At 48.1% G+C, this 23,450-nt stretch overlaps 2 protein-coding genes across 2 annotated transcripts in view; one reads left to right on the top strand and one right to left on the bottom strand.

The window, feature by feature from the left end:
- Nucleotides 1-16,304: 16,304 nt before the first annotated feature.
- On the bottom strand, nt 16,305-19,092 carry ASCL1 (achaete-scute family bHLH transcription factor 1). The gene is made up of 2 exons (XM_027965835.2): nt 17,808-19,092; nt 16,305-17,465 (listed from the first exon to the last, which is right to left on the bottom strand). Exon 1 carries the CDS (start codon nt 18,512-18,514, stop codon nt 17,855-17,857), a length of 660 nt encoding a protein of 219 aa, XP_027821636.1. The 5' UTR covers nt 18,515-19,092; the 3' UTR covers nt 16,305-17,465; nt 17,808-17,854.
- Nucleotides 18,353-23,450, top strand: part of PAH (phenylalanine hydroxylase) — a 114,385-nt gene continuing 109,287 nt past the window's right edge. The window contains exon 1 of the mRNA XM_060413135.1: nt 18,353-18,564. Coding sequence (XP_060269118.1) covers nt 18,513-18,564 — 52 coding nt within the window. The 5' untranslated portion in view covers nt 18,353-18,512. The remainder of the gene's footprint in view (nt 18,565-23,450) is intronic.

Here is a 23,450-nt window from a genome sequence, read left to right as displayed (position 1 = left end):
TTCTGGTTGAAGATATTGGGTGAATGACAGTATTAGAAACCAAGATTTGGAAAGCAAGTTTGGCATGTTCATTCAACCAACATATTCAGAGCCTACTAAATACCTAACGAGGGATGGACTGAGACCCTGAGAGGTTCTAGGAATGGGAAAAATAAATGGGAAAGACTGAGAATACAATTCAAACATTAATGCCAGTGCTATGGGCTTAATTGCAGGTTCTATTAATGAAAGGAACTAGTTAGAAAAGATTCTCCCAGTCTTGATGGTTTGAAATTCTTATAATCTTGAAATCTGATTGAGAACATAATTTTGAAAGGATATATCTGGCATTCTCTCCACTCAATCTAATTTTGAGTATACCGCTTACTAACTGTGTGATGTTAGGCAAGCCATTTAATAACTTTGGGCCTCCGTTTATCATCTGTAGCTCAAAAGTTTGATAGAGGTTAAGTGCTTCCACCTTTAAACATTCAATGGCACTGTAAATGATATCGATGGCACTTAAAAATACAGAGAAATATAGAAGACGGAAAGGACTGGGAGCAAAGCCAGCTTTGCTGGTGGGGGTCCATGAACTGGTACAAAGCAGCTCCCAGGGTGCTGTGATGTGCTCAGTCGCTAAGTTGTGTCTGACTCTTTGCGACCCCATGGACTGTAGCCTTCCAGGCTCCTCTGTCCTTGGGGATTCTCCAGGCAAGAATACTGGGGTGGGTTGCCATGCCCTCCTCCTGGGGATCTTCCCAAACCAGGAATAGAACACAGGTCTCCCACATTGCAGGCAGATTCTTTACCATCTGAGTCACCAAGGAAGCATCTTGAGTCTCTTTGAAACCCAGTATCCATCCTCCCCTTCTTACTTATTAACAGAATCCCACTTGCAAACTCTGGGAGATAGTGAAGCTGCAGTCTGTGGGATTGCAAAGAGTCGGACATGACTTAGCAACTGAACAGGAGCAACAACACATGTTTGCAGCAGCAACATTCCTGGCTTAAAAGTCAATTCCTGGCTTCTTTGGCCTCTTCCATTAGCCATTCGATATAGTTCATTTTTATTCTTTTTTTTGTCTATTTCTAATATGTTTTATTATTTATTTATAACTTCTAATTGTATATTGGGGTATAGTTGATTAACAATGTTGCATTAGTTTTGGGTGTACCGTGAAGTGATTCAGTTAAACATATACATGCTTTTTTTTTTTTTTCTCTCAAATTCGTTTCCCATTTAGGCTGCTTCATCATATTTAGCAGAGTTCCCTATGCTACACAGTAAGTCCCTGTTGGTCATCTATTTTAAATATAGCAGCGTGTACAGTTCTGACCTGAGAGATATGATTGGGATTTACAGAGGGGGCTTATAGGAAAGCATTTTAGAGGAGAGCAGCTTTAGACAGCACAACCTTTCTGCTCTTTATTCTTCCCCTTCTTGCCTAGAAAGCATACATGATCTGGAGCCAAGGCAGTTATCCTGGGACCACAAGGCACCAAGCCAAACACTAAATAAGGATGGCAGCTAGTCAGCACCTGTGGACTGAGAGTGTTGTGGGCCAGCATACAACCCCAATCGCTATATCTGGACCTCCTCCTTGGGAAGCAGGAAGGAAGATCCCTCACAGGTTGGATTTTCTGATCAAAGTGAGCATGACCTCCCTCATAGAGGGATGAATAAGCCCACTTCCCCGCAACGTGTTCTGGGGAGAAACAGACATAACAATTGAGTGCTCCCAGGAGTACAAAAGAAGAAAAGCTTGTTTATAAAGACAAAACTAATTGAACATCCTCCAGGATAGAGACCATGTTTTATTCATCTTTATAGCCCCAACATTCATTAGAAGGACTGATGCTGAAGCTGAAGCTCCATTACTTTGGCCACCTGATGCGAAGAGCCAACTCATTGGAAAAGACCCTGATGCTGGGAAAGACTGAAGGCAAAAGGAGAAGAGAGTGGTAGAGGATGAGATGGTTGAGTGGCATTACCATTCAATGGACATGATCCTGGGCGAACTCCAGGAGATGGTGAGGGACAGGGAGGCCTGCAGTCTGTGGGGTTGCAGAGAGTCAGACACGACTTGGTGACTGAAAAACAACATAGCCCCACTGCCCAGTGTAGACATGGCATACTTTAGGGTCAAAACAATCTTTTTCCATCAAGAAGTTATTTTACCTCTATGAGAGCAAACATTCACATCTGATGACTTGTCATTAAGCCCACTGGCCTGACTCTCTTCCCTCCGCAGGTCACATAAAACCAACCCATGGGGACCTCACATAGAATACACAAGAAGCTACTGACTATTTTATCAATGTGACTGACATCCCCTTAGGAAGAAACTAATACCCAGGCTCCTGGAGTGAACTAAATGCCCTTCTGAGACCATCCGTGGCCAGCAATGATGAAACTGGCCCTAAAAGGTGTGATAATGCCGCAGAGCTGAGGAAAGGAGCCACTGGGAGACCAGGGGGCACCCGGGGTGGTCACGCAGGAGGGCAGAAGATAAAGGAGGCTTCTCTTCTCCTCTCTTCTGCCACACTCCTCACCTGGAGGGGGGGCTCCACTAATGCTCAGATCTGAATTATCATTCTATTTGAATGCAAATATATGGTTGGTCAAAAGTTTCATTTGGGGTTTTCATGCCATCTCACAGAAAAACCCAAACAAACTTTTTGGCCAATCCAATAGTTTACTTGGGAAAATTCCAGGAGATAGTGAAGGACAGGGAAGTTTGCAATGCTGCAGTTCATGGGGTCTTGAAGAATCAGACACGACTTGGCCACTGAACAACAGCAGTAGTTTACATGCTATTAAGCCCCTACCTAGGAAACAGTTTTCATCGTAAAACCAGCAGTTACCAGAAGTAAGGTAAAAAGATGAGAGGAGCCAATTTTAAAGGATTTCTGCTTTCTCCACCTGTGCCCCTTTCCAGCCAGGACACAGAGGCAAGTTTCTCAAGTTGCCTTGTTACCACCATCCACACTCCAGAGCAAGGATATACAATCTATGACCTGAAAGCCAAAGCTTGTTTATGTATTAAAAAATGTATTGGAACACAACTGTATTTTTCAATTTGCATATTGTTCCTGCTTCTCTCATACTGCTATAGCAGAAAATATGTACTTGCGACCCTTTATGGAAATAGTTGGCTGACCCCTGCTCTAAGAGCTGTCTTGCCTTGTTGTTGTTGTTGTTCACTATTTGGTTTGGTTTGGGGCTGCCCAGCATCTGCGCACCCTTCCATTGGAGGTTCTTAAGCATTTTGGTAGGAAGCAGAGCCCATCTCCTGCTCTAAAAGTGGGCAAGGTCAGACACGCCTTCTTGGCCTCACTTGCGTCTCTGTCTCAACTAATCAGAAGCTCCCACCCCACATGTAGACTGGATGCACGCATGCCTGTTAAGTTACTTCAGTCATGTCTGACTCTTTGCGACCCTATGCTGTGGACTATAGCCCACCAGGCTCCTATGTCCATGGTGTTCTCCAGGCAAGAATACTGGAATGGCTTGCTGTGCCCTCCTCCAGGGAATCTTCCCAATGCAGGGATCAAATCCACATCTCTTACTTCTACCTGCATTGGGAGGTGTGTTTATTTTTATCACTAGTGCCACCTGGGAAGCCCACTGACTGGATAGCTAGTGTCATAAAGAAGCAAGGACAGCAGAGAATCCATTTTGTCACAATGGCAGCTGGGCTATGGGTCCAGCCAACGAGTTTCCAAGCAGTGGCACCGTCTCTGCTGGCAGGACCTCCAAGGCTATTCCTGGAGATGGTGTCAGTCTAAACAGCAGGGTCCAGAGGCTGGAGGCAGGGTGGGTGCAATCTTACCCAGCTACAGTGTGGGGTGATTTTATCGATGATTTTGGCTGCTGCTCAGCTCCATTTTTTCCTGGTCACCTTCTGACTCTGCAGTTAACCTTTTCAGTAATTCTAGGAATGACTCAAAGCCATTTGATAAGTTTCTTTCCAGTTTAAATCAGCCAGAGTTGAATTCTGTTGTTTGCACCTGAGAGCTCTGACATTAAAAAACATCTATTTTTTTCATATTGGTAGGGTGACTAGCAGATTACAAATCAGCATCACATAACCTGTTTTGTTCTTGTGACCACCCTACGAAGTATGGTTTTCTGCCCACGTAACAGATGAAGAAACTGAGACTAAGTAAGGTTAAGCAATCCCTTTGGGTCAACACTGGAATCCCTTTCTGCTGTGCCAAACAGGCAGAACTCCTTTCATAATGTCAGGCGCACGATCACTGGTTTCACTTTTAAATTAAACAAACTCCATCTCTTCTTCAAAGCCCATGGAGGGCTGAAAGCTCTGTTGTGCCACTTACCAGCATCTTGTCATTTTTTCACCTCTTTTATTCTAAGTCCAGGTGGCTTTATTTTTTCATCTGAAAATGTCATCACCACGTCATTAGCAATGCACTGCTACCTGACAGGAGCAAGAAGCGTCCCCGGGCCATATGGCTGGGTTTAATCTACATGGTCACGGTGTAATCCCATTGAAATGGCTTCCCTTTGCAATCAAAACTGAATTTCACACTCTACCAAGATGGGGACAGCTCTCGTCTTCCCCAGAGTAATACAGATCTCCCCAGGCAGCCAAGGCCAATGGAAACGGCTTTCTTCTTGAGGCCAGCAGCAGGTGGGGGGCAGAGCTGGGAGGTCAATGTGAATAGGAAGAGGGGGGAAAGGAGAGGCAGGAACACTTGGGGAGTCAGAGTCTAGAGTAATCCTTTGCATTTCCCGCCTACAGATTACCACTGGGGGCATTCAACCCATGGCACCTGGGAAAAGTAAATTTGGAACAGAAGTCACCTTTATCCAATCAGTGGTCTTATCACAGTTGTTGCTTCTAAAGTTAGTTATCTGGCATATCTCCCCAGAAAAGCTAAAATTACAGTCACTGTCCAGAGCACGCAGTTAATCAGGACTTATCTGTATTTTAAGGAACATGTATTTTAAGTAGACATCCTCCTGTGTTCATTATGAAGCAGTTCATCTCAGTCCAGCATATGAGACTCACTGATGTAAATAAATATGAAAAAGTAATTGACCATCATTGGTGATGTAGCAGAATGAAAGAAGGAGATATCAATTACCATTGGCAGCATTGTTTGCTTATTTAAAATACAATAAATGTAATACCTGATGTGTACTCAATCACTGCTGGTGAAAACCACATTGATTATATTAATATCTGCTGAAGGCAATTGTAGGTGATATGAATCTAAAAGTCTTCAGAAAACACATCCCTTTAACAAAAGCTGAATTCTTCAGCTGTGTGTTGGGAACATAGTCTTGCGTAATTGTTTGGTTATGAGATTTTTCATCACAGAAAGTATTCACAAATAGCAAAAAATAAAATTAAAAGAAACCTCTGTGTAAAAGTACAGATCAGTTAAAGATGTTATTCAATTAACATTTAAAATTATGTTGTAGAAGACTATGTGAGGATTTAGAAATGTGTCACTAGCAGATTTTGGAGTGTTTTTCTTACCTCATAAACTGTAAGGTATGGGATTGTGTTGGTCTTTTCCACTACTGTATGCTGAGGGTATAGAATAGGGCCTGGGAAAATATTTGCTGAATTAATGACTAAACTGATTAATGGTCGTATTGGGTTGGCTGGAAAGTTCATTTGGATTTTTCTGTAAGATGTTATGGGAAAAACTTTGACGAATTTTTTGGCCAAGCTAATATTTTAAGAAGAAAAGTGAATTATATTGGTACCACCTTGTCAAAAAAAAACACATGTTATTAGACATTGTCTGGTTTCCTTTGGCTGGCAGAATTATAGGTGATGGCTATTCTTTTCACTTATGACAAGATACTTATATCACAGATTATTTCCATGATGTGTGTGTGTGTGTGTGTGTGTGTGTGTGTGTGTGTGTGTGTGTGTGTGTGTTCAGTTGCTTCAGGTGTGTCTGACCCCATGGACTGTACCTGCCAGGCTCCTCTGTCCATGGGATTCTCCAGGCAAGAATACTGGAGTGGGTTGCCATTTCCTCCTCCAGGGGATCTTCCCAAACCAGGGACCGAACCTGCATCTTTTACAGCTCCTGCATTGAAGTTTCAGTTTGTGTCATATTCTTCAACACTATGAAAAATACTACTACCACTACTATTACAAAAACCACTATTTGCTGTGTGTCTTTAGAGCATGTCTGATTTTTTTCCTTAGAAAAAGTACCTAGAATTGCAATTAGCATTAAATTCCATCTGTTGTCATTTGTAGAGGCTGCCTAGCAACCAATTAGCTCTTCTTTGAAAAGTATACCCTCTTTAGATGGCACAGAATAAATCCCCTTCATCTGTGTGGTCCAGGGAAGCAATGTAACAAACATTCCTGGGAATGGGGAGATGGGTGTAGAGCAGGTTTCTTCTTGATTGGTCCAACAGGAAAAGACTGGGGAAGGTACCTGCCCAGTGCAGGTGCTGCTTCTCTCCCAAGCTTCGCTTCCATGTCCTTGGGAAGCAGAGATATTATAAACTGTATGAATGCTGATGCCAGGCTTGTGCAGCCTCACCCTCTCCTAGGGCTGCAGTGCTGGTTCATTCTGTCTTTTCACGGGAAAGACCCCATTGCTAATTAATATAAACCATGAGTGTTAGACTCTCAAGAGTGTCCTCCAACACCACAGTTCAAAAGCATCAATTCTTCAGTGCTCAGCTTTCTTTATATTCCAACTGTCACATCCATACATGACTACTGGAAAAACCACACCTTTGACTAGATGGACCTTTGTTGGCAAAGTAATGTCTCTGCTTTTTAATATGCTGTCTAGGTTGGTCATAACTTTTCTTCCCAGGAGCAATCATCTATTAATTTCATGGCTGTAGTCACCATCTGAAGTGATTTTTGGAGCCTAAGAAAATAAAGTCTGTCACTGTTTCCACTGTTTCTGTCTATTTGCCATGAAGTGATGGGACCAGATGCCATGATTTTGGTTTTCTGAATGTTGAGTTTTAGGCCAACTTTTTCACTCTCCTCTTTCACTTTCATTAAGGGTCTCTTTAGTTCTTTGCTTTCTGTCATAAAAGTAGTATCATCTGCATATCTGAGGTTATTGATATTTGTCCAGACAATCTTGATTCCAGCTTGTGCTTCATCCAGTCCAGCGTTTCTCATGACGTACCCTGCATATGAGTCAAATAAGCAGGATGACAATATATAGCATTGATGTACTCCTTTCCCAATTTGGAACCAGTCTGTTGTTCCATGTCCAGTTCTAACTGTTGCTTCCTGACCTGCATATAGATTTCTCAAGAGGCAGGTCAGGTGGTCTGGACTTTTGAGAGTCCCTTGGACTGCAAGGAAATCCAACCAGTCCATCCTAAAGGATATCAGTCCTGAATATTCATTGGAAGGACTGATGCTGAAGCTGAAACTCCAATGCTTTGGCCACCTCATGCAAAGAACTGACTCATTTGAAAAGACCCTGATGCTGGGAAAGATTGAAGGCAGGAGGAGAAAGGGACAACAGAGGATGAGATGGTTGGATGGCATCACTGACTCAACGGATATGAGTTTGAGTAAACTCTGGGAGTTGGTGATGAACAGGGAGGCCTGGCATGCTGCAGTCCTTGGGTCAGAGTCGGACACAACTGAGCAACTGAACTGAACTGAACTGAACCCATGTTAGATCACTGGTTATACAAACTATACAGTCTTCACTTTAGCAGTCTTATATCATGTTCTTGAGCTTCCTAGGTGGCTCAGTGGTAAAGAATGTGCCTACCAATACAGGAGACACAGGTTCAATCCCTGGGTTGGAAAGATCCCCTGGAGAAGGGCATGGAAATCCACTCCAGTATTCTTGCCTGAAAAATCCCATGGGCAGAGGATCCTGGTGGGCTACAGTTCATGGGGTTGCAAAGACCCAGACATCACTGAGAATGCCCACAGGGTATCATGTTCTTGGGGCTTGGCGTGTTCATATAGTTGGCCTGCCTTTCAAACATGACTGCATTCTGAACATCTTCAGCCAATGATATATTTTCATGAAATAGCTGAAAAGTAGACCTCATGTTTACGCTCCTCCATTATTTTTGGACAGCAGTCCATGAATTAATGATTATATATCCAGGACAGAATCTGTCTTCAGGAATATGAGGAAGGTGGACCAGGGAAAGAGGAAAAGGGGGAAATGTGACAGAGAAGGCCATGGAGAGCATCCCTGATCTCTGAAAGCCAAACAATTCACACTTGGAATCAGTGGGAAAACAGTCACTGAGAAGCTGACCACCTGTTGCAGAATTATGAAGCCTTACTAGGATTATAAACTTTTCCCACTCACTTTCTGTTTTTTTTTTTTTTTTAATTGGTGTCTTGGAACTTGGAAAAACTGATCGTTGGTAGGCAAAAATTTGCTTCTAAGACTTGGGAAGAGACCACAGTTCTGAATCACTTCAGAACGCTGAGAGGACAAAGCTCCTGGAGTGGAGCCCCGTGGCCAGTTCTAAGTCTAGGGCTCACGTTCTCCCAGCAAAGTCATCACTCCTCGGGGTGTCTTTTTTGTCTTCCACAAACTGGGCTGACAACCTCCTCCCTACATCACCAGGGGCAGTAAGTAACAGCACACCTATTCTGCTCTTACCAGAGGAGGACCGCTCACTTCTCAGAGGCACTGAAACGCTTGCATGCCACCAGGCAGTCCCCTTAACATCCATGAACGTGGACTCTGCTTTAGCTCACCATCCTGTGGTCTGAGTACCATAGAACAACAGAAGACAAAAATCCCTGATGTCATATGTTTCATGAATGTAATTGGATGTGTGGCATATAATTTTCTGATACACAGAAATAAAAGACTAAATCCTATATCATGTTCAACTGAATTTTCTTGAGTACCTACTATGTGCTAGACACTATGCTAGTCACTTCTACACAGTCTATTTCATTCTATCTTTATAATTAGCCATGCAGACAGGTGTTATTATTTCCATTTATGCAGATGAGGAAACAAAGATTTGTGATGATGCATGGAGAATTCCCAAGGTAAGTAGCTTCTAGAACAACATTTCATTCAAAGAAAATCAAAAGGAATCCCTCCCTCCTCCCTCTTCTCCTGTCTCCCTTTCTTCTCTATTCCCTTCCTTTCATAAGTTTTGAGTATCCAGCACATGCCAGAATATTCTGGAAGCAGGAAATATTCTTGGTAATACAAGGATGATGGCAAAGAAATGCTGGCATATAGTAGCATTTTCAGATGCAGATAAGCATAGGTCTTTGTATCTTATTGAAGAAACTATGGGCTGGATTATGGTAGAAAGAACTTGAAATCTGAAGTCAGACAAACCTGAGTTCAAATTCTGACTCTGCCACTACCTGGATTTGTGATCATGGACAAGTCAGATAACCTCCCCCATCCCTCAGATTTTTTCATCTATAAGGCAAAATATAATAATGCATCACCTTGTAGGATTGCCCTAATTATGTGATTATGAGCAAGATAAGATGCCCAGAGCTTGGAAAATGCTCAGTAAATAAGAGATGATAAACTATATCCACTGCAGGAAAAGGTCCTGCTCTCCTGCCCAGACCTGGGAGGTCTGTTTATCTGTCCATCCTCACATCTATCTCCTAATGATCTCTTTCAAATGTCTTGTGCTGACTCTTCCAAAGAAGAAGCTGAGTGTATCTCCTCGCATCCTGACACTGCAGAAACCACACTCAGGCAGCCTCCAGCTCCTTTGGCTTTGAAATGCCTGCTCTTTTGGCTGGCGGGCGCTTCACGGGGTGGATGGCCAATTCGCCATGGCAGTTTGTATCTGCAGCCGGCCTGACAGGCTGGGAGAGGAAGGCGTTAATGTTTTCTGACAGGCGACCCCTAATTGTGGGAGCTTTTCTTCTCGAGCTTTCTGTGAAATTCTGACTTAGGCGAGCAGCATAACAAAATGGCAGGGCATTGAGCTGGGCTTGCACTACACTGAGCTGGGTGGTTGGTGGGGGGCGGGGTGTCTTGGGGGAAGGGGTGCTGGCCCAGCATTATTCATGAAGACTTTCAGCTGTTTTTGTCTTTTAACTAACCTTTGAGTTGGATCAGAGGGCTGACCGGCCTCCCTTTCGCCAAAGGCCCCGCTGGCACCTGGACAATGGAGGCAGACTGTTTTTCCTGGTAAAGAGAAGAGCTGGGGGAGGCCAAGGGCTGTGTGTCCCGGAGGTAGGAAGGGAGGGTTGTGGAGGGCAGCTTTATTTCTGTCCTGGTCCTGGGCAGAGGGGTGGTTATTGATAGAACTTCCAACTGCCCCAATACAGGCAACCGCCCCAATACAGGCAACTGCCCTCCTACTGCTGACTTTCTAGGTTCTACATCTTTATCCAGGAAAATGCACACAGCCTCTGGTTCTCCCGTTTGATGTTCAAATCCCCTCCCTTCCCCTCCAAGTAGCTTTCTTCTGCTCTCCCCCCCCATCCCTCCCCTCCCCGACTCCCTCTTTCCAAAGGGCTTATGGGCTGGAGTAAGATTCCAGTCTACAAGTATTTGGGTAGTGCTGGTTTATTATTATTATTATTGCAAATAATGATGCAAAGTGGGTGAGAGCAAATAAGTCAAGAAAAGACAAGGTGAAAGTGACCCTAGGATGAAGTCAGAGACCCAAAGAATGCTTAGTGGCTCAGTCAGGCCGGACTTTTTGTGACCCCATGAACTGTAGCCCACCAGGTTCCTCTCTCTATGGGATTTCCCAGGCAAGAACACTGGAGTGGTTTGCCATGCTCTGGAGAATCTTCCCAACCCAGGGATGGAACCCAGGTCTCTGGCATTGCAGGTGGATTCTTTACCCTCTGAGCGACCAGTGAAGCCCTACTATTGTAAATAATAATGCAAAATGGGAGAAAGCAAAAAAGTGAAGAAAAGAGAAGGAGAAAGTGACTCTTGGATGAAGTTAGAGACCCAAAGAATGGTGGGAAGAGGGTTCAGGGGCCTGGAAGTCGTGGTGCAGCCTCCCCACCTGCAGGGAAGGAGGGAGGGGGCCAGGATGACTTGCTCTTGGTTTTGGCAGGTGCCAGGCTTTTGTCCCCTTCATCCACTTCCTGCCCGGACCCAAGGCCCCAGTCCTCTTCAACGCACTTTGCAGAAAGTGACTCCCTTCAAGGAGTGTGGGTTGGCGCCTTTCCCCCATCTCTTCCCCAAAATAGTCCTGGTCGCCAGCGCATCAAAGGCGGCTTTGTGAGCGGCGGCCGGCAGGCTGCCTGGAGGGGGGGCGCACGTGGGACGTTCTGGGAGCGCGTCCCACTCCCCTCTCCAACCTCTCTGTCTTCTTTCATTCATTCTCCTCTCTTCTCCTGCTTTGTCTCTAATTCCTTCTCGTTTTTCCTTCCTCCTCTTTCTCGCTCCCTCCCTCCCTTCTCTCCTCTTTCCCCCAACCCACCCTTTCTTCTTTTTCTCTCCACCTCTTCTCTCTCCTTCTCTTCCTCCACCTTTGGCTTCCTCTCTCTTTCTCTCACCTCCGCCCTCTCCCTTTTCCCCACCTCTCGCCTCCGAGCGAGTGACAAGCCTCCTCTCCCCGCCACCCCCATCACTGCCATCAGGTAGCCGGGCGAGGTCCGGCGCGCGCAGCTGACAGCGGACGCATGCCTGCAGCCAATCACTGCCCGGATGCGCTGCAGCCTGAATAAATCATTAAGCCTGACACGCGCTCAGGGCCTGCTCTGTGCTGCAACTTGCTTCCTGCCATTAACCTACACACCCTCTTTTGTAACAACCTAATCTTGCATACAAAGGAAGTAGGAATATAATAACTTCGACCTGAGCTTAGAGCCCAGCCCTCATCACTCTCAGTGGGAAAAGAACGTTAGTGTCAGCGAATCCACTTCCCTCCCTCCCTTTGACTCCAGATCACCTGGAGTTTCTGGGGAAATCTGAAAACAGATCATTTCTGGGTCCAGGATTGGAGAGAAAGAGAAAAGAGTTCAGAGACTTCTCAACAACTGGGAAAGGAAAATAGCTTGGAGGGCACTAGGTACCTCAGAGAAACATCCATTGTGTTTGAAAACAGGTTGCTATAAAACGAGCTGAGAGAGTTCACTCTAGAAGATACAAATTAAGACAGTTAAGTGCTAGAAATGTTGACTAACCTTAATCATTTGTCCTTCCCTTTTTATTTATGAGTGCATACGTGGATGAGTGAGTGAATGGGTGGATGAAAGCAAGAACAGCTTCCCGACAGCAGCATGGTCTTTGTTTACCTTGGTGGCAAGTCCCCAGCACCACTGCTCTACCTGGTTTTGGAAGATTATGAGAAGTGGGTGTCCCTTCATGCTGCTACTCTAAAGCCCTTTCATTTTCTATCCATCTGTCTATGCAAGGGACAAGTCATTATCCTCATTTTCTAGAACAGAAAACTGAAATTGACTTACTTTGTAAGTCATTCCCAGTTCCAAAAGATGAAGTGCTCTTCCAGAGTTTGGTTTTGAATAAAGCTAGGTTCACCTCTGCCCTAGGAAGTTTCATGATGATGGCCCTATGATCCCTGAGAATCTTACTCAAAACAAGTTCATCCCTGAGATTCTGCAGGAGAACAGTCTGGGTACCAAACCGGGTCAGCAGGAGCCGGCAGCGCACTTGAAAGCGCAAATGAGAAGAGTCTAACTGAGAGACGGAGGTGGGTGGAAATAGAGGAACCAAAACGATGCAGCACTCAGAGACTAGAAACAAGGGGAGGATCCTTAGCACCTCTGGATTTCAGGGGACAGAGGAGGAAGCTGTTACTGCATCTCTGCAAGAGTCGTTGCTATGGGAGAGAAAGGTCCTGACAAGAGCTGTGGCCTGAGACCAAAGAGCAGAGCCGCTGCTAAAGCAACTGAGGAACTTGTCAGCGAGGAGCAGGGATAAGCATGGCCAGATCTACCTTCCCTCCTACCTCACAAACTCCTAGTGGCCCCTCCCAGCGGCCAAACCCGACAGGAAGCCAGAGGGCAAGGGAGACCTAGTGAACCACGAGATAAACTAAGACCATGCCGCTGTCGGGAAGCTGTTCTTGCTCTCATCCACCCATTCACTCACTCATCCACGTATGCACTCATAAATAAAAGGGGAGAGCAAATGATCAAGGTTAGTCAACATTTCTAGCACCTAACTGTCTTAATTTGTATCTTCTAGAGTGAACTCTCTCAGCTCATTTTGTGGCAACCTGTTTTCAAAACACAATGGATGCTTCTCCGGTACCTAGTGCCCTCCAAGCTATTTTCCTTTCCCAGTTGTTGAGAAGTCTCTGAACTCTTTTCTCCTTCTCTCCAGTCCTGGACCCAGAAATGATCTGTTTTCAGATTTCCCCAGAAACTCCAGGTGATCTGGAGTCAAAGGGAGGGAAGGAAGTGGATTCGCTGACACTAACTTTCTTTTCCCACTGGGAGTGATGAGGGCTGGGCTCTAAGCTCAGGTCGAAGTTATATTCCTACTTCCTTTGTATGCAAGGAAGAGGCAGAGCAGGGCAGGAGCTGGAGCGACTCCAGAGAATAAGTAAGCTCCCTGTCCTCATGGAGTTTACCTTCTAATAGGGGGCAATGGATAGCAACTGCATAAACAAATAGGTGGTTTTTTGTTGTTTGTTGGAGTTTGGTTTCTGGTTTTTGCGTAGTAGTAGATGGCAGGAAGGAGAAACAGAAAAAATGGATAAAGAGTGACTATAGCCAGCAGAAAGCTGCTTTAGATAGGATGATCACGGAAAGCTTCTCGGAAGAGGTGGTATTTGAGGTAAGCTGGGCTGGGCTTCCCTGGAAAGACTACATCTGTTCACAGATTTCTTTTTCCTGTGGGTAAACCTCAAATCTAGGTTGATTTGGATGCATCAACTAACTGACCAGTCCCCATGAAAATGAGATACTAGAACAACAACATCAGGTGCTCACATTTACATATAGCTTATAATCTCCCCCGCAAGGCCATGTGCTAAGTCCTTTTACACAGCATCCTGTTGCTGTGGTGGGTACCACCAGCCCCATGTTGCAAACAAGAAGGAGATGCGGATTCTCTCATCTCATATCCTGAACTCTGCAAGAACACTGAAGTGTTAATGCACATTGTACTCCCTCTTTCTCAGTCCTAGCCCTTTGATGCTCTAGGCAGAGAACAGACCGGTTATTTTTCCCTCTTCTTTGGTGGGCCCGTCTGATAACCGAAGATATTTCTCCACTCCACACACATCCTCCTCCTAGCAATTTAAAGTTTTGAAAGGTAGTGTCAGGGAAATGAGATGTGCATCCCAGGAGCTCCAGTACAGCCTCTGATAATACTCGCATTCAACAGTTTTGCAGCCAGCAGCGGGTCTATTTTTTATCTTTCCTCTCCGGCTTGCTTGCTCCTCCTGGTCAATTTCAGGCGACTCCACTCTTAACTCGGTGGTCTCCAAGCTTTTTCTTTTTCTGTTTTTGAATAGTTAAGATTTCTAAGTTACTAGAGTCAAGGCAGTTTTTTTCTCCAGCATCTCCCTCCCCAAAATGAAAGCAGGAGAGGGAGCTCACGCTGGGGCGAGGCCGAGACTGCTAGCCGCTGGGGTCTACATTTTGTATTTCGCTGACAGCCCAGGGCCGCTCCAAAGCCCGCCGCGCAGCCAATGGGCAGCGGTGATTTATGGAGCTGACTAATGCTGGCTGAATGCGGCCTGTCAGAGCGCCCTGAATGGCTTCCCTTCGCCGCACAAGCCCCGGCTTTGTGTTGCTAAGCGATTAGAGCAGATGTAATGAGATTTTGCCCAATCCCCGCTTTGCCCTTTCCTAGCTTCGGCAAAATTGTGTGTGTTTTTGTGAATTTTTAGAGTTTGCCTCCGCATTGTGGCAAACAACGGCTAACTTTGCCCCTAGTTTAACGAGACTGGCTATTTCCCATTCAGAAGTGAGTAAAAGAACACCTGTCTTCACAAGGAGAAGGGGGAAAAATCCCCTTTGTGGGGGCTGAAACATTATCCTAATGTTATATTCATAGCCATAAATGACTTGCTACACTTTCTTTGCGTACCTTATCTGGAAACTTGCAAAGGAGCTAAATTAAAAGAAAAGGAAATGCATGAGGGTCGGGAAGGGGTGGGGGGGGGCGGGAATCGAGGTTCGGTCCTACAAATGAGAAGATAAAAATAAAGCAGGCATCTCAAAAGCATTACTTCCCTCAAGTAAGCTCTAAATTGGCCCACTGCTGGCAGAAAGTCCGATTATTTATGGCGACGAGGAATTTACTGATTTTTTCCCCCCTTAATTACGCTCATCTCTTTGAAAGGGACTGAAGCCTCAGTGTGCATTCTATAGAGGGTCATTTAGCAAAATGACATCAGACGCTGGGGCGTGCTCTGCGCATCGCGGCTTTAAAAAATGATTATTCTGTGCCACTAAATGGTATAGATGTACCAACACAGACTAGATTTTTAACTCTGGAAGACGTGCTGGCCCCCCGCTCTTTGTTGGGTTTTGTAAGATGCATTTTGCGCTCGGCTTTCCGCTTGGCTGGAGACACGCTAACTGAATCTGCAAGTAATGCAAGCGGCAAGCGAGGAGCCCACAAGAGGCGGAGTGGGATTCTGATCACGTCCTTGCTAACTGACAAGAAGCAAGCCAGCCAAAACCCCACCAATTTCTTTTTGAATCTTGGTAATTGGGTACTTTTACACGCAACTCACGCCATTTGGATAGAGTCACAAGCTTAGATGGGCCAGTGTCTCAAAGCGACCACACATTTCTAAAGCTTTTATTTATTTAAATCAAACTCCTGTAAGAAATTTATATCATACGTACCCTTTACTTAAAACCGACATGGACAGCGTGTGCAGTGGGAGAAAGGAGTAGAAAATACATGGCTGGCAATGAAGGGAGAAGAACACGCCCACCCCCGGCAGTGTGGACAGGGCTACCTCCCCCAAGCCCAGCCCCAGGCACCACCATCCTTTCTCCCACTCCTGATGTTCATCATCTCATCCAGATCTGCCACAGTTTCACAATGAGAAACTCAGAGTGGAACTAAGGGTTAGAAAGTGGGGTGAGGACCCTCTCCTTCCAGTTCATTTTGGGGGGGATTTTTTTCAGTGTACATTTTATCAAAAGATGATGCAGCTATTAATCACCACCTATTTGCTAGGTGTCTGCATACATTTGCAGCATAAAAGTCAAGGAAAACTATCTATATATGTAGATATACAGGTAGAGATATATCTCCTTGTACAAGTTTCATAGAGTCACCTCAGATAGGCCTGGTCACAGCATTTATCTTTGTCATTTCTGCCACTTAGCTTCTTTCACACCACCCTCTCCCTTCCCTTTGGCATTTTGATAATAACTTGGATGGGGCAGTAGCATCAAAGAAGACTTGGAGGCAGCTGATTATTTTCATTTGTAGAAAAAGAAAAAAAGTTTTATTACGAAACTAGTTGTATAAAACAGGGTTATACACGGGGTATTTTCTTTTGTAAGTTTGTAATAAAACAGTAAGAAAAAAAAAAAAAAGGGCAGTGGTAGAAATTTCCCCAAAGGTTCCCCAAAGGCAACCTATCGAAACCAACTGGCTGCCACTTTGTGTTTGGACAGTAGCTGCATAAACTTTGTTCTTCTTGAACAGTATTTAATAACATCATTAATACATTAACAAAGTTTCTATAAAGTAAGACACATTGGTGCTGAAGTACATCTGATGGCCTTTCAATCTCACCTATGAGGACAGTTCTTTACAAAACCACATAGGGGAAATGGCAGTTGTAAGGTGAACTACACATCTAAGATATGCAGAGGTAATAGCATTACATGGTAAAGTATCAAGATATACACATTTTAAAACATTTGTACAAAACTCTATAAATTTTTTTTCTTTCTTTCTCTCTTATGTACAAAAATATCTTAATATATCCCCAAACTGGTTAGGATAGATACAAATAGATTTTTCTTATAATAAAAAAAATTCACAAAAGATTGGAAGCATTCTATGATGAAAATGGTGGAAAAGATGGTGTGAGGGAGTGAAGCTTGGGGAGGGGGGCCCCAAGAGGCTGGGGGTTTTCAAAACCCCCGGAGGATCGGGGTTTCAAACAGCATACTTTCACTGCAGACAAACGTCCACAGCTTTGTCAGGGTGGAGCATACAGAGAGGAAGGACACCAACCCATTTCTAGAGGGCCGAAGAACTGCGCTTTCAAGAGAGGGCGGGGAGGTCAGCTCTGCCTGTTAGCGGTGGGTGGGTGTTCCTACAGGGCGTGTGCTGCTCCCTTACGCCAGGAACCCACTGCTTTTGCACACAAGCTGCAATCTGTGCATCCTAGTCATCCTAGGGTCCTAGTCACTCTATCTCCGTGAATGATTGGAGTGCAGAGATACTGTTCTGAGCGCATCCCTGTTTTGCGAGAGCCTTGCTTCTCAGGCTTGCGGCGCTTAGTTGATGTAGGGGTTGGGGTGCCTGGATTTGTTTGTTTTCTTCTTATTCTCTTCTTCTTCTTTCTTCTCCCTTCCAACATCGCTGAGGAGAAAGCACTAAAGATGCAGGTTGTGTAGGCCCTATAACACAAGAAGAAGAAGGGGAGAGGTTAGTGTGAACTTGGAGGCCAGTAGTGGGAGGAAGTGGGGGTTGGGAGGAAGATCTGTCAGGTAGAGCGCCTCTTTTGACAAGTCGAGTACTCGGTACACCACCTCGGTACCCCTACCCTGCCAGTCTTTGGAGACCTGGGCAAAGCCGCTCTCTGAAGCCAAGGCTGAAACACGCCAGGATTTGAAAATGACAAACTCACAAACCCTTTCAATCCACCCCTCCCCTCATCTCCGTGGGGGCAGTCGCCCTCCTACAGAAGAAAAAGAATGAAGGCAAGAGCATCCCCCGGTTCAGGCCCCCATGCCACCTACCTGCTTCCGAAGTCCATTCGCACCAGGGCCTGTCCAGGCCGAACCCCTCAGAACCAGTTGGTGAAGTCGAGCAGTTCTTGTTCCTCGGGACTGAGAGGGTCGTAGGAGCCCTCGTCCGAAGAGTAGGATGAGACCGGCGAGCCGGCCATGGAGTTCATGTCGTTGGAGTAGTTGGGGGAGATGGTGGGCGACAGGACACCGGCCTGGAAGGCGGCGCTCACCGCGTCGTGCTCGTCCAGCAGCTGCTGGAGCGCGCGGATGTACTCGACGGCGGAGCGCAGCGTCTCCACCTTGCTCATCTTCTTGTTGGCCGCGCCGTTGGGTACGTGCTCCCGAAGGGTGGCGAAGCCCAGGTTGACCAGCTTGACACGGTTGCGCTCGCGCTCGTTGCGACGCGCCACGGCGGCCGGCTGCTGCTGCGGCAGGCTGTAGCCAAAGCCGCTGAAGTTGAGCCGGCGTTTGCAGCGCATCAGTTCGGGAGACGAAGAGCGCTGGCGCTTGACTTGCTTGGGCGCTGACTTGTGACCGCCCCCTGAGGGCTGGCCGTCGGCCGCGGGGCTCAGCTGAGGCGGCGGTGGCGGCGGCGGCGGAGGCTGCTGCGCGCTCTGTGCCGCCGCCGTGGCAAAGAAGCAGGCTGCGGGCGGCAGGAAGGGCTGCTGGGGCTGCGGGCCGGCGCCGCCGCTCTCCATCTTGGCAGAGCTCTCCATGCACAGCGGCGGCCAAGGAGTCGCGCGATCGGAGCGAGCGGGGACGCGAGGTGCGGGACGCACGCTAGGGGGACACAGACAGGACGGGGAGGGGCACGAACAGAGAAGGGAGAGAAGGGGAGAGATAAAGCTGGAGTCCCGAGGTAAGTTACAAAAATACAAAATCCCCAGGAGAGACTTCTTAGGGTGGGAGCGAGGAAGGTGCAAATACGTCTCCTCCTCCCTCCACCCCGCCTCCTCCCTCCCCTCCTCCCTTCGCAGGTTGGCTTCTGGAGCCTCGCGTGGCGCTCGCGTGTGAGGCTGCCGCTAGCGCCTTCTTGTTTAAAAAAAAAAAAAAAAAAAAAGCAAGCAGCAGCAGAAGCAAAAGTCGGCGGGGAGCGCGCTCTGCTGCCTTCTGTTCTCCGCTCGGGGTTGCGCGCTCTTGCGCCGGGTCTCGTCTCTCCAGCCGCAACTCGGGCTGTTTGTGTTATTTGGTTAACCCTCTTTCTTTGCTTATTTCCTTCTTTTCACTCGCCCTCCTTGGCCGGCTCCCTGTCGCTGCGCCTTCCACGTTCCCTGGCCAGAAGTGAGAGAGTGCTGGGCGGCCGGAGTGCGGCCGCCTTTTCAACGGGACACCCAGCCCCACGCGCAGCGCTGGCCCCGCCTCGCCCCCCACTCCCCACTGCTGAAGCGAGCGGCTGCAGCCCCCACCCCCCTCCTCTTACCGCCTCCTCCCACCCACTCCTTAAACTCCCCCTCCTCCCCTCCCTCCCCTCCCCCCCCCCGCCCCCTCCCGTTCCCTGCGCCCGTTCCTTGCAAACTCTCCATTCAGCCGGGTTTGTTGTTGCAGTGCGTGCGCCTGGCGCGTGCCGGACTCCCGGCTGAATAAACAGGCGGCGCGCTCAAGGGCGGGCTGCAGCCGAGGGGTGGTTCTGGAAAAGGGGGGGCCAGCGTCACCGGGTAGGCGAATAGCTCTGAAAATTGGAGGTGTAGGGGTAGACAGGTTTGGGGTGACGTGTCCCGGGATTCTCCTGAAAACTTGGAAAAAAGCACAGGCAAGGGTTCGGGCGGAAAAAGTGACACCGGGCAGTGTGGAGGTTAGGGACAGTGGGGCTCCAGTTTTCCTGTTTTCTCCTCCTACCCTACTGCCATTCTTTTTTGGGGGGGTCCGATGTCGTTGGGAGCAGAAGCAAATTAGCTCCTGAAGTTCAGAAAGATGGGGAGAACTCCGTGGAACTGAGTGACTGTTAAAACTTAGGTTCTGGTTCCGAGGCATCCTCTCACTAACTCTGTGACCCTTGTTGAGCGGCATCCGCATCGAGCCTCAGTTTCCTCATCGGGAACCGAAACCACAGAAGGTTGGGTTAGGTGGTCTCTAACGTCCTATCCAGTTGTGAGAACTAGAATATGCTCCCCAAAACTGAACAAGTGTGGAGGAGGTCAAGAAGGGAGGTGATCGCACTGAGGGGGGGGGTGTGATCAGCACTTAGACAGGTGTGTACAGCACGGATACTCTTCCAGGGTGACCTCCCGCCTGTAGCATTGCCCCCAGCGCAAGGATTATTTCCTGACCGGCTAGGGGGATGCGTAAAGGGGGGAGCGCTTTGGACTGTACCCACGGGGGATCTGAGAAAAGAGATGCGGGAGGTGATGGAGCTGGGGAACGGGGTTGGGGGAGCAGCTTCGCCGGTTGTCCGGCGCCGCCACAGGCACCTCGGGTGCCTTGGCGCAGCCTCCATCCCGCCCCAGGCGTGTGCCCGGCGGGCCGGTGGCAGGCGACTGGGAGCCGAGCCCGGCCGGGCCGCGTGCTGGCGCCGCGAGGGGGGAGGAGACACTTGCAGCCGCCGCTCGGCCGCTTGGACAGCGCCCACCCAGGCGCCCTTTCTGGGCCCTCGGCCCTGGCCCTCTCTGGCCAGAGCCTGATCCAGCTTCGGGGCTCCTTGGGACACGGCGCTGCAGGGAACGCGGACGCAGACGGAGCCACGGGTCCTATCTCTGTGCCGCTCCGGTGAGGGGAGAAGTCAACTGGGGCGCGTCTCAGGTCACCTTTACATAGGCTGAAAAAAGCAGAGAGTAACTATCTGGTTGATTTGTCCACTAGAAATAGGCAGTTCGGGTTATGGGTGCAGGAATGCTCGTGGTGAGGCATCCTAAGAATTGCTTCTCACTGAACTGCCCTTTGTGGAGATGGGTCTTTCTAAAAGATCGTGGGGGTGACCGACCCTGGGAGCCGACTTTGGTATGTGTGAGTGGTAGCTGCGAGTGCTGGGGGTAGGGGGTGGGGCCTCCGGAGATGAATCACCTCTCTTCTCGGCCTCAGTTTCTTCTTTTGAAATAGACAGGTTTAGGAAACATAGGACTGCATGGTGCCAACAAAGCTCAGTTCTGTAAACCTCCCACCCCCACAGCCCTCTCCCCGACGGGAACCTGCGGCTCGCTGACCCTGGCAGGACTGAGCTGAACTCCGTCCTCTGGCCTTTCCCTCCCTGAGTCCCACAGCAGAAAAGGAGTTGAGAGGGCTCCCAGATTACACTTGTCTCCTCTTCTGGGAAGGACAAGAGGCCACGAGGCCTAAAGCAGAGGCGCACCCCCACGCTTTCTAACAGGAGGAAGCCTCGGACCACTCGGCAGAGTAAAGGGCCTTCAGGCACATCCCGCCACCCACTTGCCCCAGTTGGGGACGTCGGGTGCGGCCGCTAGGCGGCGTCCACTCCTCCTTAGTAAAATAGAGGCTGAGGGCAGGGTGCAGGGCGGGTAGGCAATAGCAACGCTTCGAAGTGCATTTTCCTTCACCTTAGGCTACATCTTGCGCCTTGAGCTCAGTTCCAATTCAGATTCTATCCTTCCACACTTGACAAAGGCCAATAACCCTGGCTCTACCACCGTTTCGAGTTGTGACCTCAAACAGTCTCTACGGCCCTCATTTTCCCGCTCTGAACCAGACACGCATCCCCCAGCTCATTTAGAAACTTGTCTGGGAGCGGGGAAATCTGCCGATGGCCGGCGCTTGTTCTCAGTTTCCTTCCAGAGTGTGGGCTCCACGGGTACACAGAGATCCTCATTATCAGGGATGTCAAGGCCAGAGCCTACTCCCAACCTTACACACACGCACGTGCGCGCGCGCACACACACATACACACACCCGCCATGCAATAGGCGCTCAAATAGAAGCGCCAACTAGTGAAGCCGCGCATTGTAGTGGCCCTACGCTTTGGCCTCCACCCAGGAGCAAAGACAGCGGGTGCTGCGATCCTTCCGGCCAAAGCCACAGAACATTTGTCCCCATTCTTCCCTCCCAAGTTCCGAGCCAAAATCCCTCCCTGCTCCCGCATCATCAGCCTGTTTCCTTATAGGCTTTGCAAAATCTCCAGGCTTTCTCTTTCTCCTACTCAAGTAAACACAAAGAGTGTTCCCAGCCATTCCCCCGCCCGCCCCCGCACCAACACACAGAGGCTCACACACCTAAGAGAGCTGCCACTTTCTGCCCCAGGCCCAGGGGGCTCCAGCCTCTACACAGGGGGTTAAGGCAGAGGGACTCGATTTGGTATCCAGGCTCTGTTACTTAAGAACTGTAACTTTGAGCTAATAGCAGACACTCTATCTCAGTTTCCTCATCTACATGCCCATGGTTAGAGCACCTACCTCCAAGAGGTGTGAGTTTCAGAGAGATGTGCCTGGAGTGCTCAGGAGGAGGTCAAACAGAAAGTGATGAATTTTAATGGCCTTTTTCAAACAAGGAGCAAGGCCCTGCTCACAGAGCCCACCCAGGAAAGGGTTTGTGGGAAGAGGATGCTTGACCCCCAGCTTCCTAGAACCACACTGCCCTAATGCTCCAGCCCTTGGAGAGTCAATGCCATCGCGTCCCACTGTCCCAGCACCTGGGAGTCATTTCTGGAATGGTGGTGATGCTCACCGGCAAATGATGGTGATAGAGAAGCCAATTTTTTTTTTTTTTAACACACACAAACAGTAACAAGTCAGATCAAATACAGACAAGTTTCATGGCCAGGCCAGGGATAGGCTTCAGCAGAGCCAGTGGCCCTGCCCTCCAGCTGTCTGTGGCTCCATTGACACCCAGAGGGCCTGACAGTGTAAATCTCCAGGCTTTACTTGACAGGGATGTTCAAGGTCCCATTTATTTAGAAATGGAAGGAGAAGAAGATAACTCACGAAAAGAGGGTTCCATGTGAAGTGCTCAGATGCTCAGTCATGTCCAACTCATTGAGACCCCATGGACTGTAGCCCACAAGTTTCCTCTGTCCATGGTATTCTTCCAGCAAGAATACTGGAGTGGGTTGCCATGTCCTCCTCCAGGGGATCTTCCTGCATCTCTTATGTCTCCTGCATTGGCAGGCAGATTCTCTACCACTAGTGCTACCTGGGAACCCTCAGAGTTCCATACTTTCATCCATAAATGGAGTAGTGGCACTGTCTGTTTACCTGTCAAGGAAATAGGATGGTGTTTGTAAATTCACTTTGCAGATCCCTCGACAATTTACAGGGGTTGCCATTGTTGTAATAGGGAGGCAGGACACTGACCCCCTTTTGTGTGAATTACTCAGAATATAGAGCTTCCCACATGGCTCAGTGGTAATGACTCTGCCTGCCAACGTAGGAGACACAGGAGACATAGGTTCAATCCCTGGGTCGGGAAGATCCCCTGGAGGAGAAACTAGCAACCCACTCCAGTATTCTTGCCTAGGAAATCCCATGGGCAGAGGAGCCCTGTGGGCTATGGTCCAGTCCAGAGGGTTGCAAAGAATCAAATACAACTGAGTGATTGAGCATGCACACACACCCAGAGAAGTGGGGAGGTTCCTCTTTATCCTCCCATACAAAAAGGTCTTAGTTTCTGGATCTTCCAATCCCTCTTCTATATTAGGGAATCCTGGAGGTAGATCATCCCTTAGATGAAAACTGCATTCGACTCCAGGATCTACATGGGAAATTGATGTTC

Source organism: Ovis aries, chromosome 3, assembly GCF_016772045.2.
Source record: "Ovis aries strain OAR_USU_Benz2616 breed Rambouillet chromosome 3, ARS-UI_Ramb_v3.0, whole genome shotgun sequence".
NCBI classification, from domain to species: Eukaryota; Metazoa; Chordata; class Mammalia; order Artiodactyla; family Bovidae; genus Ovis; species Ovis aries.
This window is presented reverse-complemented; position numbering and strand designations above follow the sequence as displayed.